Source organism: Anopheles moucheti, chromosome 3, assembly GCF_943734755.1.
Source record: "Anopheles moucheti chromosome 3, idAnoMoucSN_F20_07, whole genome shotgun sequence".
NCBI lineage: Eukaryota > Metazoa > Arthropoda > Insecta > Diptera > Culicidae > Anopheles > Anopheles moucheti.
In genome coordinates this window covers 27,409,169-27,427,958 of record NC_069141.1, presented here as the reverse complement: position 1 = coordinate 27,427,958, position 18,790 = coordinate 27,409,169, and the positions used below count along the sequence as shown (strand labels likewise).

At 44.9% G+C, this 18,790-nt stretch overlaps 2 protein-coding genes across 2 annotated transcripts in view; both read left to right on the top strand.

The window, feature by feature from the left end:
• Positions 1-2,488: 2,488 nt before the first annotated feature.
• Positions 2,489-18,790, top strand: part of LOC128301728 (LIM/homeobox protein Lhx3) — a 40,858-nt gene continuing 24,556 nt past the window's right edge. The window contains exon 1 of the mRNA XM_053038337.1: positions 2,489-2,900. Coding sequence (XP_052894297.1) covers positions 2,489-2,900 — 412 coding nt within the window. The remainder of the gene's footprint in view (positions 2,901-18,790) is intronic.
• LOC128301729 (uncharacterized) lies at positions 12,718-14,208 on the top strand. Its single transcript, XM_053038340.1, has 3 exons — positions 12,718-12,753; positions 12,828-13,955; positions 14,026-14,208. The coding sequence occupies exons 1-3, from the start codon at positions 12,718-12,720 to the stop codon at positions 14,206-14,208; spliced, it is 1,347 nt and encodes a 448-aa protein (XP_052894300.1).

Genomic DNA, 18,790 nt, shown 5'->3' with positions numbered 1-18,790 from the left:
CCACTTGGCGAGGAAAATGGCACACGAAGTTTTTCCCCACGCGAGAACCCGCTCACCACCCACTCCACCCTTCGGGCGCAGCCAGATAACGAACAGATAGGTCCTTTGGTGTGTGTTGGTGCGGATGTCCTCGGCACACAGTAGTGACAGTGGTGTTAGTGTATCGCCCATGGCAACGGGGGGTGGAGCTTTTGTATCGTGTGCATCAGTGTGGGTGAGCGGCTATAAACACCACTACATCCACAACTAGGTAGGAAAATGGCAAAAAAGTGGGGGGGAAAATATTTTTCAACCGAATCCCTACCAACACAAAATGGGACGGAAAAGAACGGCAACGAACCAACTCAAGCAAACCAACGTGCGCCCGAAGGCAGTGTGCACTGATAACGTACCACACCAGCACCAAGACGGAAAACCCAAACAACGGCGTTGGAAAACAGCAAGAGGGAAACACGGGAAACCCTCCAAAAAACAGTGCGACTCATGAAAACCCCGAAATGCGCAGCCGTGGAAATTCGACAACCCGTACGGCGGCCAAAACCTTCGCACGGCAAAAGACGTGACGCGCACAAAATGACTGCCCGCCAATTGTTCATGAGACATTGTTCGTCTTCCGTTGGGCCGGGGCGCAGAATTAGCAAAACTGGGCCTCGAGCCAGCTCGCGTATCGTCCGTGCCGTTAGTTTGTGAGGTTAGTTTTCTTCCCGTCCGAAAACTGTGGATGAGGTGTTGTAAGCACGCGAAATAAAATCTCCCAAGAAAGAGCGTCCACATTCATTCCACGATAGCAGACGCGCGCGCACCCTTTCCGGTTCTGTTGGTCAATTAAAAGCGCTCCCCCCACGCCTCATGCTAGGCCCCCGCATCGAGAACCCGCGTAATGAAAATGTTTTTTAATTGATAAACTTTTTCCCACTTTTATTGGAACCGTTTTGCGTGGCCCAAGAATGCCGACGGGAATCGGGTTTTAGTGTTCGTAACTAGGACTCGCTTTCGCTTTCCACCGTGTTTGTGTTTTAGAGCGCTTGTTGTTGTGGTTAGGAAACGAGCCCCCGGCGGCACCTCCAGGATGGTCTTGGAGGATTTGCCGAGAGCAGCATGGAACGTGTTATACGTGGCTTTATGGCTGGCCATTTGCATTTTGTGGCCGGTGAAAGTGCTCTTGTACTAAGTACGTAAATGAAGTGTTAGAATTTGCATACTAATTGCATCGTAGCGTAGGCTTTTCCCCCTTCCATTCGGCAGGTCTACACGGTTAATGAGTATCTCTCGGAACAATACGTTGGAAGTTGTTTTGGTAGCAAAAAAAATTAGAATGTACTACTCACAGCAGGCAGTGAGACAAGGTGCATACAAACGAGGTATCTTTCGCGGTAACTATCGCTACATGGAACCACTATTTAGCGCATAATTAGTAGAGACCTCCTTCAGTGTGCAGAGGGGCCCCGGTAAAGCAGTAGCGGGCCGTAATGACAGCGTGTGTCCTCCACCGCGATTAGATTCAACCTCACAACCTCACAACAGCGCACGGTAGCCAGCGCTGCGATAGCACACACGGTGACGGTTGGAGCCAAAGTACAGCAGCAACAAAAAAAAAGGCCAAACCCCAACATACACAAATTAGAACTACGGGGGCACTTCTAAATCGCTCCAATCAGCTCGTCGACGGGGGGTTCGTCTTCCGAGCCGCGGGTACCCGGCCGCGGGAAGTCGGCGAGGCGGTTACGGAAAGGAAGAAGGTCTCTAAAGTGATAAGCAGCGCGCTTCTTCGGTGAACAGCGTGGTCGCTGTGGTGTGGCGGTTCAGTAGCACACTTCGCAGACGACTATACGTCGCGTCGTCTGGTCTCTGGTCTGGACACGGTTTCCGGAACGGGGGGCCGGAAAGGGGCCCACACGGTGTACTCGTTCTACAAGTGCGTTCCGAGAGGTTCTTTCGGAGGGCTTTCGGTAGTTAGTTGGGCAGCAGCCAAACCCATTTTGCTACCCTTGGACAGTGATAACAAAAAAAAAACCCGCTTCGCGTACGATACGCGTCCATCGAACGGAAAGTTCTTCACGCACTTTCAACGAGGTCTTTTCGGGTGTTACTTTCACCTGTGCGACGGAACCCGTCGATGACCGTTATCGGCAAAGGCGAAGAACCCTTGATGACGTTTCGGAGCGTGTGTTTCTTTATGTTGCTTTCCAACACTTTTATGTGCAGCAAACTGTGCAACGCACCCCATTGCACACCGACGCAATCTTCTGCCATTTGCAATCTAGTCACCGTTGGTTTGCGGGGCGGTTCAGATGGTCTCAGTGAATCGTGAGGATCGATCATTTTTAGACAGTTTTACGCGTTGTGCGTGTTTTATTCTCAAATGTTGTGTATCTCTGTGTGTAAACCAATGTGTAAAGTGTGATTTAACTTCAGAGTGTACGCTGTATTATGTTAAAGTTGTCTCGCTAGAGTGTTGTGAAGTTGGTATTCAAAGTTCACCTTTTAAATGTCCGTGTGCGTGTCCTCTGCCGGCGGGACACTCGGTGTCGATGCGATGTCACTCTCGCAGATTGCATTACCCACGTCGATGATGTTGCCGCTGGCCCATTCCTCATCGACCATCGGTGCACACTCATCGCTACTGAGTCAATCGATGGCCGGTGGACAAACAAGCCTCGGCACGATCAGCACCCTAGACGGAGGCTCTTCACTCGGAGGATCATCCAGGGCACTGCATCACAACAGCACCAACGGCCACGCTAGTCTCAACGGAAGTCTAACCGGGCTGGCACCACTGCACGGTGTGCTCGACGGTCAAAGCACCACCATCGGCGCCAGCCTGTCCGGGGATCTTGGGGATCATCAGCCAAATCCCGAAATGCTATTGGCACTGATATCACGTAACAAGGCTCTCGAAGGTAAGTTTAGGTAGCTCAGCCACGATAGCCCGGCCATAAACAACGCGGAATCCGAGTGCGCTATGGCCGGCTAGTCACCTTATAAGCACCTCACACTAAGCAGGGCCATAAAAATCAATACCCACCATTGGGATCTTCAAATCAAAGCTTACCAAATCAACGGGTGCACGATTTGGGGGGAAGCAGAAGGGTGTCAATAATGGTGGTTTGGGTAGGAAAGGGCCAAAAGATATGGTTTGGTTTGGTTTAGGTCGTCCCCTTCAATGCCCCTCAATACGGCTACATTGAGCAACGCACCAGTTTAGGTTTGAGTGGGGTCGTAAGGGGGGGGCTGAAATCGCATTTTTCCTCCCCAAAAAAAGGCTCGATTATCTCAAGCTAGTCATCGCCTTCGCGGGACAGATACGCAATGCCATCGCAATCGCGATGCCGGTGATATCCGCGCTATCGGTGCTCCCGATGACATATACAAGACAGTTCTGCTTGTCCAAACTTCAATCCTCAGATCTATCGGCATGTGTGCTGTCGAGTGTCTTTTTATGTCGCATTGCCGACTCGGCCGACATTGATGGCCGGAACTCGTATCGATAACGCAACGAAAGTGGTGCGTTTGATATATTTCTTTTACTGGTGGCCAGCGGTATTTGACCCATTAGCGTGGAATACTGACTGTAAAGTTACTTGCAAGTCTTTCATGCATTAAACTAAAGAGGAAACCTCGAGGGGATGTAGAACTACGGTATGACCTTCCTTCATTGGGGAACTACCGCCCGTCGCAAATATCGCCCAAATCTTCCAGCTCGACCCGATAATCTCGACCCAACAATGAGCGTCAGCCGCTACTCCAATATGTTTGTCTATTTGCACTAGATAACATTTGCGGCCCGTGGAACATTGTCGCGCCCAGAGAGGAACGAAGAAATGCGCAATGCAATCCGACGGCACATGCGCTCGTTCGTTCTTTGCCCAACCTTACAAGGGAAAGGGCCCACGGATTACACGACCCGGTTTCCACTTCAGCCTCTGCACGCCAACGTGGCTGGTGGATTTGGTGTATCGAGAGCAGTACAAACAAACGAATAGTATCCGCCTGGTGTCTTAACCGTCGTTCAAGTACACCGCGTACACCAGCCAACCTTGAACACTTGTAGTTGCGTTTGTTCGCAGGAGTAGTAACACGGTCGTTCGGTGTTACGGTGTCCCCACCCCCCAGATCATTGGCCGTGTTCGGTGGTTACTTTTTGGTCTTTTTCTCTCACTACACCGCACCCGAATGGTTCCGCAGTTCCGGAACCGCGGGACAACACTGCTTAGCGATTGTGTATCTCTATCTACCTGCTACTACAACGTTTGGTACGCATCGTTCTACTAAACGACCATATCGGGGCCGGTGTACTGATCGTTTGGAAAAGATATTTAACTGCAGCACATGTTGTAAGATACGTAAAAAGTATCGTTCCCTCCGTCATTTATGTTATCACACGCTTTTTCTTCACGACATACAAAGTCGATAGTAGCTATCTGATCGCATGTACCCTCTCGGCAGCCCTATATCAGTAACTACCGATATTATACGCTTGATAACACAGAAGAATTTGGGGCTCTGAAAGTTCTAAACATATTCTGGAGCATCTTTAATCTTTACGTATTTAACAACAGTCTGCAATGCTTGACGGAAGTCAACTCGTTCCGTGTGATCACAAGTTTCAACCGTTCGCTGACGTAAATGTCCTAACGAGCCATCCGGCATAGGTTCTGAGGCTTGAGGAGTTGTTAGTCCGTAGGCGCTCCGGCGAATCGGGCAGTTCCCTGACCGTGGTGGTTCCCGAATACGAGCGGGCTTCCTTTGGCAAGGATGCGGGTTCTCTGTGAAGATTCTCTCCTCTGACAATCCAAAAGAAGTTTCAACCGTTCATTCAACAAACCAAGATATCCTTTCCCTTTTTTTGCACAGATCTTATCGGCGTTGCAAGACCATGCCGAGAAGAGCATGTCCAACTACACCGATAACAGAGGCTCCAAGGAGGTCTCATATCACTGTACATGCTTTTAACCAGCGATTCTAAGAAACGTGCTTGCTTGCACGTTTTAGGAAGATCGCACGATAAACACTACCACCGAAGACATAACATTGATCGTATCGTGATAAGTGTAGATCAACAGTGCTTCTTGCGACGTTTATGAAAAGTATGATAACAACATTTTGAGAATGCTTGCATCCTAAAACACAATCAAGCCACTTCATAATTCTGTTCTCAGCAAATGTAAAAAATTCGCAACATTGTAGCAAAACATGCCAATTCACCATGTTAAAACCGAATACGAAATCAAAATAAATGTTTGACCTTTAACCAAGTAGGCTCGAATGCGCTACTGCCTTAAGCCACTTGCAGTTTGATGCTCGCTCAGATAAGATGCTGGACGTCTAATGTCTGTATTGCAATTTATTTTTGTCCTTGTAATCAGCAAAAGCTGTATGTGAAAAACCTAGGCCAATCAAAATTCGCAAGCGCATACCATTGTGACAAAGAATCGCCAGCATAAAAAAATCACCCCATAAACCATGGAAACCAGATCAATCTTGAACACTAGAAATACTTGAAACCAAAAAAAAAACTGGCCTGCAGCTGCATTACATTCTCCTGCGTCTCAATGAGAATTTGGGTAATGAAGGTCATACAGTTCATTTTTTAACTAAACCTCAATTAATGTATACGTATGCTCGCTTTCGGCAAGCGAAAGTAAATGTTATTCGTCCAGTAGTCTTCATTTCCCCCGGGAGTTCAAAAGGGTATCGCATTCCCTTACCCTCGCGTGCCAGTTTTGATGCGGAGGTCAGTTTAAGAAAAAAAAATCTCAAATCTAGCGTCAAAATTCTGGTACGACCTTATCTCCGGAAGTGCTCCACAGTGTTGTAGCTCCCAAACCGTCGGACTGTTTCTTCATTTTGAAAAAAAATAAATAAAATCAAAAAAGGGCTAACACAAACCGTGTTTGGCGCTTCTTAGACATCCGTGAAACAGCTGCTTCGGAAACCCCTTTATTACGCAATATTTGCCAATGTTGTATTGCCTCACATCGCCCCAAAAACCCAACTCACCGGCGACAGTGGACCGCACCGTACCTGTTTTGCGAGTGTGTTTGATCTGATCTGAGCTAGCCTTTTACCTTAGTTTGATGGCGATACTGCAATGTTCAACTTTTTATAAACACTGTGTACAGCGCCATCTTGCTTGTTTGTATGGCGTCTATCAGATAGCATGCCAACCGAATGATGGATGGAATATACCAGCGCTAATTGATGTCCCGGAACTGTCCGCACGGAAAAACGCCGGCACACGGATCCTTCCACCGAGATGCTATCGGTGTGGCAATACACCTGCCGAGAATTTGAATGCCACAGTGGATGCTCCGATAAGCAACAGGGCTGTCAAAGCAATTCCCCGTCTATGATTCGGAGCACCCCAACCATAGGGAGCCTGGTGGCTCGTGGCGCCCTGGCACGCTTGACAAGCACGCCGTTGTCTAGATTGATCTCCAATCGGACTTCACACTCTCCACGCTCACGATTCGCCTGCTTCTCGGTGGCAGCATAGATCGTCAAGCAATCAATTTGATGGATGTTTCAAACTATTGCCGCTTCAAACTATACCTACCCTTCCGGTGCGTACCATCACCGGTACGGTGAGTTTGGTGAAATATTCAATTTGATCATAATGAAATGGACACTCAATGATTGCGGGTCTTCTGCGGGCGGGGAGGTTGAGACATTCTAAACCGATGCGTTTTAAAGCCCTGCAGTGTGTGATGTTTAATCTCGATAATTTGGTGAAATGTGCCCGATCCGGAAAGTGCACTTAGTATGGACGACAAATTGGACGTTGCATACCCTCCCCCCCTCCGTCACGGATGAATGATTTGTCACAATTGTCATAGGCATGTTTGCCTCTACAATCATCGAGCGCTAATCGCATGCATTGAAAAGAATTTTCCAAATTCCCCATCCGGGCCATCCGAGTTTTCCGACCAGCTGTAGACTGTTTGGGACCAGGGCGTTTCACAGCGCCACCAGTATTGTTCGCTGGCGTCCAGAATTAGGTCGATGAGAAGCCACCTAATCAGTAAGTGGGCAATACACACATATCGGGCAGCCAGATTGATGGGAGACGTCATGGTGGCGATATCAGATGAAAGTATTAATTATGTTTTCCTGATTTATTGCCCAATTGTTCACTTGAGCGCTGTTATCAGTTTACGGTACGGTTTTATTCTGTTTACCCCTTTAATGGCCAATCGGCTTAGATAGTGCGACCGATTGACAGTTTTGTTAAATTAAACGTTTGATTGAACGGCCAAGATTTGCTGACTGGACAGTGAAGAATTCAATTTCCCAGTCAAAGTGATAACAATTTAATTTTGTGTTTCTTACTCAATCAAATGGCTCTCTGCCCAAGTGTTTAATTGTTGACCAATATTTGAATAACAGTGTTTGTTTTCGTTTTTTCAAATGTCTAACAAATTTGTATGCTGCTGAACAGACAATATTTAAACAATTTTACGCCTCTTAAGCTAACCAAAAACTGCAGTTTCGTATGTCTGCTTTTAACGAACTAATCCCATGGCTCTTATCAGTACGGTGTGTACGAGCAGCAGGGCTTAACACGGCGTTTGTCCATAGCCTACAAAACTCGCGTCGATTCGCAATCGAAATGTCGTCTAAATCCTGCGTCCCAAACAAACAGCAAAAATAAAAAAAAACATTGTCTCCGATAACCAACCACTGGATAATCCACTTGATCCTCAATGTTCTTTTCTTTCCAATGCTAGCAAAAACTCCTCCACCGGCACGGTTGTACGGGAAGCAGTGTGTTGGGGTGTGTTCGAAGAATAACAATAGAAAATAAGACTCACATTCCGATCAACTCCATTTTGCATCTTGCACACCGGAAATCACAATCGAGCGAGTAAAGAAATTGTTCACTTCAACAAACCAACAACACACAGACACACACCGCGTAAGGGTAATGGTAAGGGCCACGTGCAAATCCGTTGCATTCATTAGTTTCCGGTAACAACCGACGGTACCAACAATTACCATCACCCGCTCGCCAGGGAGGTCACTTTTCCGAACGCAAAAATCAACAGCTACGATGGAAGTGAATTTAACGCACTCGACCTCGTCGTTGTTCGGTGGTTTGAGATTTTTCCCTTGTGTTGCAAGAGAAGGGACACAAAAAAAGCCCGGAACACACGTGCCACACCGGACGACCGGGTGTGGGCGTGCGTTTCGTCGCCCGGAGGCACTTTCTGGCGTTCATCATCGGAAAAGCCACAAACCTGTTAATTGAATGTGTGAAAATGGTTGTTTAAAGAGTTTTCCCTTCAAGGGAGTTGTTTTTTTTTTGCTTGCCGCAATATTTTCGCATTTCAATCGTTACGTTTTCCACCTTTATTGTCGTTTCGTAGACATAAGACTTGGTTTTTGAAACTGTGGAAATTAATTTCAAAGAAAAGAGTCAAGACTAACATCCAGAGAAGACTTAGGAAGCAAATTTAGATCAACCTTTTTTTTAGCTCTTTTAGTCGATGGCCATCATTTTGTTTCTGAACAAAAAATGTTTAGAAAATAGTTACGCTAAAGCCACTCTCCAAATACTTTCCCATTGTTCGTTACCAAACATCAGAAAAGGGTGTGATTTGTCTTCGTCATTGCCAAACTTGTTCCATCCAAACGCAGGAGCAAATGAACCTGCATCGAAAAGGAAAAAGGATAACGCAACAAAAAAAAAAGCAACAGTCACCCTTGCTACTGCGGTCTACGCCCCGGGTACGTTGCGGGTCGCTACTTGCTAAAGCAAACGCGCGAACATGATCCGCTGACGCGTGCGATGACGTGTGGCTCACCGCGCGTACCGGGCAGCAGAGGCGGATGTTTTGAAACATAATATTTATCGTGCCTCGAGGGCCATTGTTCATTTATACGCTATTTTCCAGCGCACGTGTTGGTCGGGCTGCGGGCAATTGCTAGAAATCGGTCCGGGGCCGCTAAAAAGGCAACCCGACACAGTCGCAGCAGTACTGTCCGTGTCCTGCGGTTTGGAAATAGGATCCACAAGCAATTACAGCCGCGTAAAGTGTGGGAAAAGGAAAAGTTTACGCTTGGTTGTAATTGCAATTGAATGGTGTTTTGACGAATATTGGAGGCGCACTAGCATGCACGATCGATATGATCGTATATTTCAACGACAAAGATCTCATCAGGCCAAGCACTACTCGAATTCAATGACAGTTGAACTTGCTAAAACCAAATCGTTTGACCTGTGTCTTACGTTGTAATCGAAGACATCTAACTGGCCACTTTAAGAGGTGCGTCCGTATATTTAAGGCATCCCAAAACGATGACATCCCGTACGATCGCATTACACTCTTCCCGGCCGATTCGAACGTCTAGAGCGTCCAAACTTCCCATCCCTCCCCACGACAAGCAAATGCCACCGTGTACCATATGGTTCCGGAAGGAAACGATGATGCCCGGTGTCGGCGTCCATTGACTTCCATTGGGCTCATCAATTTGTGCCTTTGTCCGCTCCCCGTTCGTATGCGTTTTATGGTGCTTAGACTATTTTTATAGGTTTTCCCGTACCCCGAACCACGCCACAGGGTTTGACTCATTAATCGCCCTTCGCGCACGGTACGGAAGTAACCGGACCATACGTTTTTTTTTTGTTTTTGGGGAAGAGCCGAAAGGTAAAGAGGATGACTCCTGGGACGGAAATGTTTATAATGTGGTACAATAGATTTGACTATAATTTTCATGGGGTTTTATAAAAATTAAACTTTATAATTTGCCTAAATAGTTTAAAGAACTTCTATGCTGTAGGATTGATGTGTTGTATAAGTTGTAATTTTGACAGTTGATCACATATTATATATATATATATATATTATATTATATTTTTCTTTTAATTTAAACGAATTAATCAGTTATGGATAATATTCTTCTAACTCGACTAAATTTTGATTCTAAATGCTTTGACCATTTGTGTTTGTACCAAGGTTAAGATATGTTGCTGTTGCGTTATAGGAATTTAATAGCTTTTTAACTAGAATTTTATTGGATTGTTAGAAGAGAGAATCTTCATAGAAAACCCACCCACACACTAGAATTACTCAAAAGAATCCGTTCGAGACTGTAAATCCCCTTTCGCAATGCATCAGGCCATCGACTTTCAATAAATTTGCCAAAATCCCTTCTGCCAACAACACTTCACACACTGTACCCAATCGAGAAAAAAAGAAAATACAATACCACAGAAGGATACTCGTCCTACCTTCTGTTACTATCGGTGTTAATGAGCGTTGAGGATGTGTGCATGCTGACTCCGCTTAAGGGTCATCCGAAAAATTATCCATTGCCACGGAAATGGGGAGTGCTGGTTGGGCCACTTAGCAGCTAGGGTGTGTACCGCACGAGCCACATATTTGTCATGTTGCGTTGGTTCTGCACCGCTGGTCGTATTTCATCCCGTCCGAGGGTTCCCCGTTTTTTTTGCACCTCGATCGCGTGTCTGAACGGTGCCGTGGAATGGATTTTTTTCTCCAACACACAAAGTAGGGTTTCTATCGTTCTTTATTCATTTTATTTCACTCTTCGGTTTGGATGTATGTTGTTTTGTTGTTGCATCGTAAGTGCATGGGTACATTACGGTATCGTCCGGACGATAATATCGTAAGGCCAAATGTCACGCATAAATCAGAAGCACACGGAAGATTTACAATATGACGACCATATGGTTTATGCAGAAAGGGAATCAAAATTATTTTTTTAAAGCAAAAAAAAAAGAGCATTGGAATTTGTTGTAATAGTGAAGTCATCCTTCGATGATATTTTGTTGATGGTTTGAATTTTTTCCATTTTTTTACACCAATTCGTTAAGTTCTCTTAAACATTCTACAACTCATTCCCTTTAAATTTAATCGATTTTATTACCTATACTTGTGTTTTCCAGCACAAAATAATCTTTGTACATAGAAACACAAAAGAACGCACATATTTACCAGCCGACCAGCAGACGCGCCTGTCCCGAGGGAAGATGTCAACGCCATGTTGAATTTATCCGTCTCGTTCCCAGTCAGCTCGTACGGGCAAAGATAGTGAGCCTTCCGTTTCCGTATCCGGTTCCCCATCGTACAACGTCCAACATTCGCATGCGCAGCCATTTTCTTTGCACACCGAAACATTCCAGGGTATTGCAAAAAAAGCTGACAACGGCACGGCATGGTTTCCGACGTGTCCCGTTTTTGTTGCACACACTGACATCCTTTTACACCTTGCGGGCACGTTACTGTGTTTCCCTGCGAATCCCTTCCACCACAGCCCAGCATCTGTCCGGTACGGTTAGGCCGGGTTGTGCTGAGCAAATGATTTGACTCGTCGCGACAATAAAGCGTCCCGGTCCAACGTGTAAACTACTACACTTTACCCCGTCCGTTCATCCGATGGGAGGTCTGCGAATATGCGAATGAATTATTAAAACTAAGCCAAAGTGTCATCCGATGGGTGACAGATATGTTCAAAACCGCGCTTAAAACCACAGAATAGAACATAAATTCGTATGTCGGTGGTGCGTTCTATGGAACTCCAGAGGAACAGTTAGATGAAGGTGAGATCAGTGAGTGGTCCGTGTTTTGCCAACTGTTTGGTGTATTGTGGTTTAACGATGATGTCCGTCTGTTCCGCTGCTCTCTAATGCAACCGGGGATCGCTACAAGCATTTGTGCAAACGTTTGGCAGGCTCCGCTTGCTTTGATGTCAGGTAGTACCAATCATCTCTATCCTGCCCAAAGTACCTGGGACGACGCGAAAACACGAGCTGTAGAATGCTTCCTCCCTGCAAGGGACCCCACGTACCGGTTGGAAACCTCGGTCGACGAGTGCGTCCGTTTATTTGTAGTTGGTTCGTTAAGAGTGGCAAGAGTGCAAATATTTACCCAATTCATAAATCTTATTTGCATTTCATTTTTGGGTATGAAGCACCGCAAGCGCATTGAGTCCGATAGGGGAGAATGATATTTTGGCCCAGCGGAGAGCACGTGCTACCGCTGCAATATAGACAAAGGTACATTGATTTGGAAATGGTATGCTCTCAACTTTAAAATAAAGAAATCATGCTTGGTTTGACTAAATTTATCCGTCATGATTAAAGCGTAGTACATCGTAATCCTAACCGTTCCATGAACTTTCAACTGTCAATTTGTCACACCAGAACTGATCCTACCCGTTACACGCTTTATCAGTTCGCCATTGACCATTCGCTTGCAAACTGAAAATCCACCCCTTTGCAATGCAGTGTTCCTTTTATCGGTTGCTTATCGTTTCGTGTATCGTGCTGTTGCTGCAATGGTATTAGACCAGCCCCAGCATAGGTGTGGAGGCTTGGCTATGGGTACGGTTACCATTTGCTATCACGCGTAGATGACGGTGCATTCACCGGGCAGATATATATATTTCCCCCGAGATCGACACCAGTGTACTGGCGGTGGTACGTATGTGGGTGCTTGTGTTTCCGAAAGTATGCTCCAGATTAAACAGGTGCATCTCAGTGCACCTATGCTGCAACTATGCTACACAGCAGCAGCAGACAGCAAAGAAATGTTGTGTAACTGTATACAACACCCAACGGAGCGTTGCTGGCGAGAGCAATCGAGATGAGTTTCGGTGTTACCGTATAAAAGAGTCTAACCGGCGAGCACTTGAAGGGTTTGTACGCCGTGGTGCAGTGGCAGTAGAGTGAAGTGCGTTCTATCGAAGAGGAGCATGATGCCAAAGTCAGTTCTAGTGTTCGTGCTGGTGGTTAGTGAAATGGTGGAGCTCTTCTTTTTGGATAATCTTTACAGCTTTTCCTCTTTTGCTCCTATTGGTTTCAGTGTCTCGGTGGATGTTCCGCGGCACCCGCATTCGACCCATTGGACTATCTCCCAACATTGGAGTATCTTCGAAATGTACTGCGTTTTAGCTTACTTTCCCTTTCCGAAGTGAAACCGGATACGACTTTGCCACTTACCTTAAATATTACTCAAACTTTAGGCAAAGTTAACAGCTCATTTACGAACGCGCTAGAAGCAGCTGACAAGATCACCATTCTTCTTCAGGCGCAAGATATCTCTCGCAATATGCAACCGTTAGCAGAAAACCTTCATCAAATAAACAGCTACTTGAATGAGACTAACATCCCCTTCCCAGAGTACTACCGCAAGGAGAACGCTTCTCAAGAGTTGGAACTCCTGGAGCGGAATATGAGTGAGCATTTGATGCGGATAGATTTCTTAAAAGATACCCTCCAGTTGGGTGATTTACGGGAGATCAACAGCTTCCTGACCGGTGCCACCAGTCATGTAATGTCCACGACGATGGCCGTTTTTCTAATTTCCAGTGTCGAGAAGTTGCAACACTATCTCAAAGTACTCTTTTTACCGCCTCACATGGAGGCAACCGAACTGAAAGATCTTCACGATGTCACCCAGATCGCACGATCGTACCATATGCTGTACGGTGCTGCTCTTCGTAGCGCATCGGGACGCTTTCTCCGGGAAGCATCTGACGGTGGACAGTTGCTCCGATCGATGCTGGGTACACTGCAACACCTTCCCGACGATCTTCATACAGCTGTCGCCGAGTTTTCTAGCCAAGTGGACAACTTCATCCAGACTGGGCTCGGTGATCTGCAGTCGATCGAATCCAAGGCTGACAATCGGTTTGGAGAGGTCTTACAAAACATGCTTTACACCTCGTACGGTTTAGTGTCCTCGGGAATGGCAAAGTTACGTCCCTTCCCACTGCACCTTCAGTGCGTACGTGATCTCGTGCCACGCGCACATACTGTCGGTGCCATCAGCCTAATGTCTGTTGCACTATGCTCGAACGAGGCAACCACAGCGCTGTATGATGCAACGATGGTGTACCATGACAGAGTACGCCAACTTCAGCATGAAATTTTCGACCAGCTGCAACAAGTACGGGATTGCGCTAAACTGGAAAATGGAAGCTGTTTCACGGTAATGCGTTCGATCGTTGTGGTTTAGTGGAATTCTTAATTTTATTATCCATTTTTGTTGTGCTCCGTAGGTCTATGATGAGACGGTGACGGTTATTAATACAAATGCCGGCTTGGTGAAACATTTCGCAATTGATTTTGAGCCATACCGAGAACAATTGCTCAGCTGCCTTACGTCCAAATACGAAATCATGACGGCAAAAGTGCTGGATATGTCTCTCAAGTTTGACAAATGTGTTAAGACAACCAAGTAGTGTTAGTTGTGTTGAGTTACATCTAAATACCCCTTGCGGAATAAAATAACATACTGCATAAATGACTCTAATGACCGATCAGTCAAACGAGATCATCCCTTTTCCGGGACATTGTTTTAGTTCGTTTTATTGAATTGTTTTTTCGAGGGGAAATAAAAACGGAAAAGGAGGGGCCGGATTTTTGGAGAATAAAAAACAACATTACAATGCCAATAAACTTATAACCGCAGCGCTAGGGAATGGAAACTCTCCTGTTGGATCAATTAAAATTTACACGAACAAATTGTTCTGTGTCTCACCCTGCCCACGCCAATGAGTAGCGCCCGTAAATCAGGGACGCTTTTCCATTGGTTTTTCTTTTGCCGGAAGGGGAAAAGCGTACAGCTCACCATCGTGCCACGGATCGGTTTTTGGTCCGGGTGGTGGAGGAATCCATTTAACCGTACCGAACACCATCTGTGGTTATTTATTTCGATAATGATATCCTAATGCATTCACCCGTGCGCTGCTGCCCACGAGTGTGCGAGCCTACCACCACACACGCCACCAGGAACGCATTTTCCCGTTTTTGTTCGCCCTTTTTATCAACGCCAAGGTACAAAATAGCGGAAGGAAGCAACCCATTATTAAGGACATGCATACAACACACATACACACACACACACGGCAACTCGGCACACAATGCCCCCTGCCGAGTGCACGTGGATTAATGTTTTGCTTGACGGTTCCACCGCGCCCTACCAACACCGGCCAGCAAAAAGTGAAAAAGCCAGTGAATAATTGAATGACGGTAAAAACCAAACGTCTGCAATGGTTTTGATGGATGCCCGCGCGTGACGAGATCGATGGGTGGGTGACAATGAGTGAGTGCGCCAAGGGCCAGCAAGGGAGCAAGGGAGTTGGAAAATATTTGCCTTTGTTTGTGCTCACGTCAACGGAAGGATTTTTTGACGAGTCGAGTGTGTGACGGACGAGCGGGGATTTCTTCCGTGAGACACGGGGTCGGAAAAACTTGACGTTGGCTGAGAGGGTGTTAGATTTGTTTGTGTTTAGTGACGGAAATGAATGGTGCTTATGCTCAAGAGATCGTTCACATTTTAATCTGTAAATTAGGTGCGTTGAGAACCTTGTTATGAGGAGAGCAGCTATGAAAATCTGTTTTTATTGTTAATTTGTTTTAAAATGTGACAAATTTTAAGGTGTTTTAGTGTAATAGAGTTGGTAGTATGCAGGTTAGTAACATGCCAGATTAGGGAAAAAATCTAGATATGGCTCACAAAAATCGCAGAATTTAAGCTTCCGAAAAGTAAATTATTATACAATTATCCCACTTTCGTCTAAAAAACTTCTTCGCATATCTGTTTTTTTTACCTATTCAGACATAATACTTCTAACTCAAACATATCCTAAAACTGTCATGTACAACCCAAAGGCAAAAAAAGGGCTAATGCTACGTTTTCCGACAATATGTCATTCGCCATGATTAAGGACCATTATGCGGTTCGAATTCCATCCCGAAAAACCGTACCACACAAAATGTTGGCTTTTTTTTCTACTTTGCCATTTCACTGCAAATGGTATCGCATTCTTCGCCACTTCAACTGGGCATGCTTTCTTTTTTAAATTCCATAACTGCGAATCGGAAGCAGCAAGGGGAGGAAGAACAAAGTCTGCTCGAACCATAAAACTCGCACTAATAAAAAGCAAACTGCTGAATATTAACCTTGCGCATAATTCCTTCCTTCTAACAATGCCCTTTTCTTCGTGTTTGCTTCTACTTCCGCCGTTCGTTGCTTTCCTTTTATTTGGTGTATTTTTTTTATGTTCAGTTTGTTCGCCACAAAGGACATTTACTGTTTTGTATTTCTCTTTTTTTCCAGACAATCCTCTTCAAGCGTAAAGAAAAAAAATCGCAAAAGTCCTTTTTGGAACCAAAACAAAAACCCACCCCCCGCCAAAAAAAGAAACTTCAGATACAACTCCCCGTGTATGAATATTTCATGATGCGTTAGAATCATCGCCAGCACCCTCTCATAAACCACGCCTCGGTCGGATTGACCGAAACGTGACCGAAAACAAAAAGTCATAAACTACCAAACCGAATCTTTTCCATGAGGTTTGTGTGTGTGTGCGAGTTTTCGTGTACTAAAAAATCCTCTAAAAACCAAACAAAGATTCATTCCTTGCTTGCTCTTTTCTCTGGTTTTCTCAACCCCTGAAGCCCAAACCCAGCTGGGATCCAGTGGGGCCGAGTTTCCACTTCCAGAGGCTCACATAAGCGAAGCAACAAAAAAAGCATAACATTATCTAAAAGTATTTTGTTCAACAACAAAAAAGTGTAACATGACCATAGGACATGCACACTTGTTTAGGGAAAAGGGATGAAAACACAGCGTACGGGGTAAAAATGGGCAATGAATTATAGAAAAATGTACGACACACTCAGGAAAAAAGCGGCAAGATGAGTTATGCATAGGGAAGCTCTGCCTCGAGCAATTCTTTTGGACCATGAAGCACATTACTTCATAAATGTCATGCCGGCTGTAAGTAAACAATGTGCCCAGATTAAGTGGAGCGTTCTGTAGGAACGAGTGTTATTTTCTTCATTTCTTTCTTTCATGCTGCTGTGCATGTTTGCACTATTTGAGTTAATATTTTATGTATAGTTTTATTGAGTTCGTATTTTATTTAACCTCATATTATACTTACTACATCAGTGTGATGTTTTACCTTTTGTATGTAAATGTCTTTATTTGTGTAATTGTTTAATTAAATAACTTTATTTGTAACTAAGTAACTAAGTAACTGTAATTTGTAACTAAGTAACTTTATTTGTTTCATTGTTTTAAAACAAGTGTTTTTGTTTATTATTTATGTACATATTATTTATTTATTATTTATTATGTTATTACTATTCACACGAGTTCTTCATAGGACTCAATAAAACAGAACATTTTAAAAATCAGTGCTCTATTAAACCTCTTTTAAAACCCCACTCAATCAAACCACTATCGATCGATATCGATCTTCTTTATATTTTTGATTAAAATATGAAAAAAAAAATAAAAAAGTAAATAAACTTATGTTTTATTTCCAAAAAAAAAATAATTATCAAGAAAAACTCTTTACATAAAGTCAGCTAATACGTGTTAAACTCGGTTGTTTTTAATCATCTAGCGTTCCCCAGCTACTTGCAACACACCCTGCATAAACACACCCCTAGCTGTACGAGATGCGAGCACACTGGCCACAAACTGAGCGGAACGTTTGGTTTATGATCTGGTAACTTCACCATCCAATCCAGCATCGGTTTAGCATTGACCGATCGATTGCAAACGTGCGCGTTTAATGCTTTGTTAAAACCATTCCCCACTTTTGAACGCTGGCGTTGGTTTGGGGTTCCCCAATACTTCCGGTGTTTATCATCCCAATACAGGCCGATTACAGAAAAACCTCTACATACGTGCGTAAATACGGCTGGTCGCTCGCGTTAAAGTGATCAATAACGTTGTGTGTATACCCCATACGTCTTGATGGAAGTTTTCCACCCTGTGCCTCCACATTCTATTGAGCAGGAATTAGCCATTCAAATTTTTCACTCACTCCCGTTCCGATTGTCGAACCACTTCCGGAACAATATTGCATTAAACTGGTGGGATTGTGGGGTCGAGCTATTTTTCCATTGCGTCGCATCACAACACTCGAAATCTACGGCCACCCCGAATGGATTGAATGATGTGCCCTACCCACTAGCACACTGGCCACATTTTCCAAGGTGTGCCCGTGTGGAACACAGTCACATACACGCTGTTGTTCCCATTTGCTGACATTCGGCCGGGTCGATTATTCGATGGTCAATTTCTGTAGCCCCTGGCTTCTTTGTGCCCGTGTGCTGTTTATCGTGCTGTTGATATGTGGGTCAGTGTCACGGACGTCCCGGGGCCACATAATGTGGGTGGCATTACGTGGAATCGCAACGAAATGAGTAATTGTTTCTAGGCTAATTGATTTAGATAAATAAATGGTGCATCCAGGCTGTGCAGGGTAATGTTTTGCTGTTGAATAGAATTTCTTCAACTACAATTAGATTGTGTGTTTCTTCAAGATGTCCTTAACCGTTTTTCCTATTGGTGTGCTATTAACTCCCTCACTATTTGCCATTAGGACAAGTTATTTCATTTACACGTTCCCGCACTCCTCTGCCCTATTCCTATGACTAAATCATGTCCAGGTAATCGTGTTACACTGGTAAAGGACTTAGCTGTATGGCTTGATAGTAGTCTCAATTTAACGCTTCATATATAGAGAGTATAGCTCAGTAATCTGGTCTCCTACGGCTCTAATCCACATTGACCGCATCGAGTGCCATACTGCCAGATTCTGAGTCTAGGTGTCAGCTGCTTGGTGTTCGTCCCCCTTCACTTATCCCTTTACGCCATACCTCTGTGGGTCGCAATGATTCTTTGCTGCGTGCTTTACGTGCATTCAATTCCTCGTCTCACTTGTTTGATTTCCATCTTTCATACTGCATACTGCTTTATTACGATCCTCTCTTTAATTCCTAATTCCTAGCCCCTTCCAA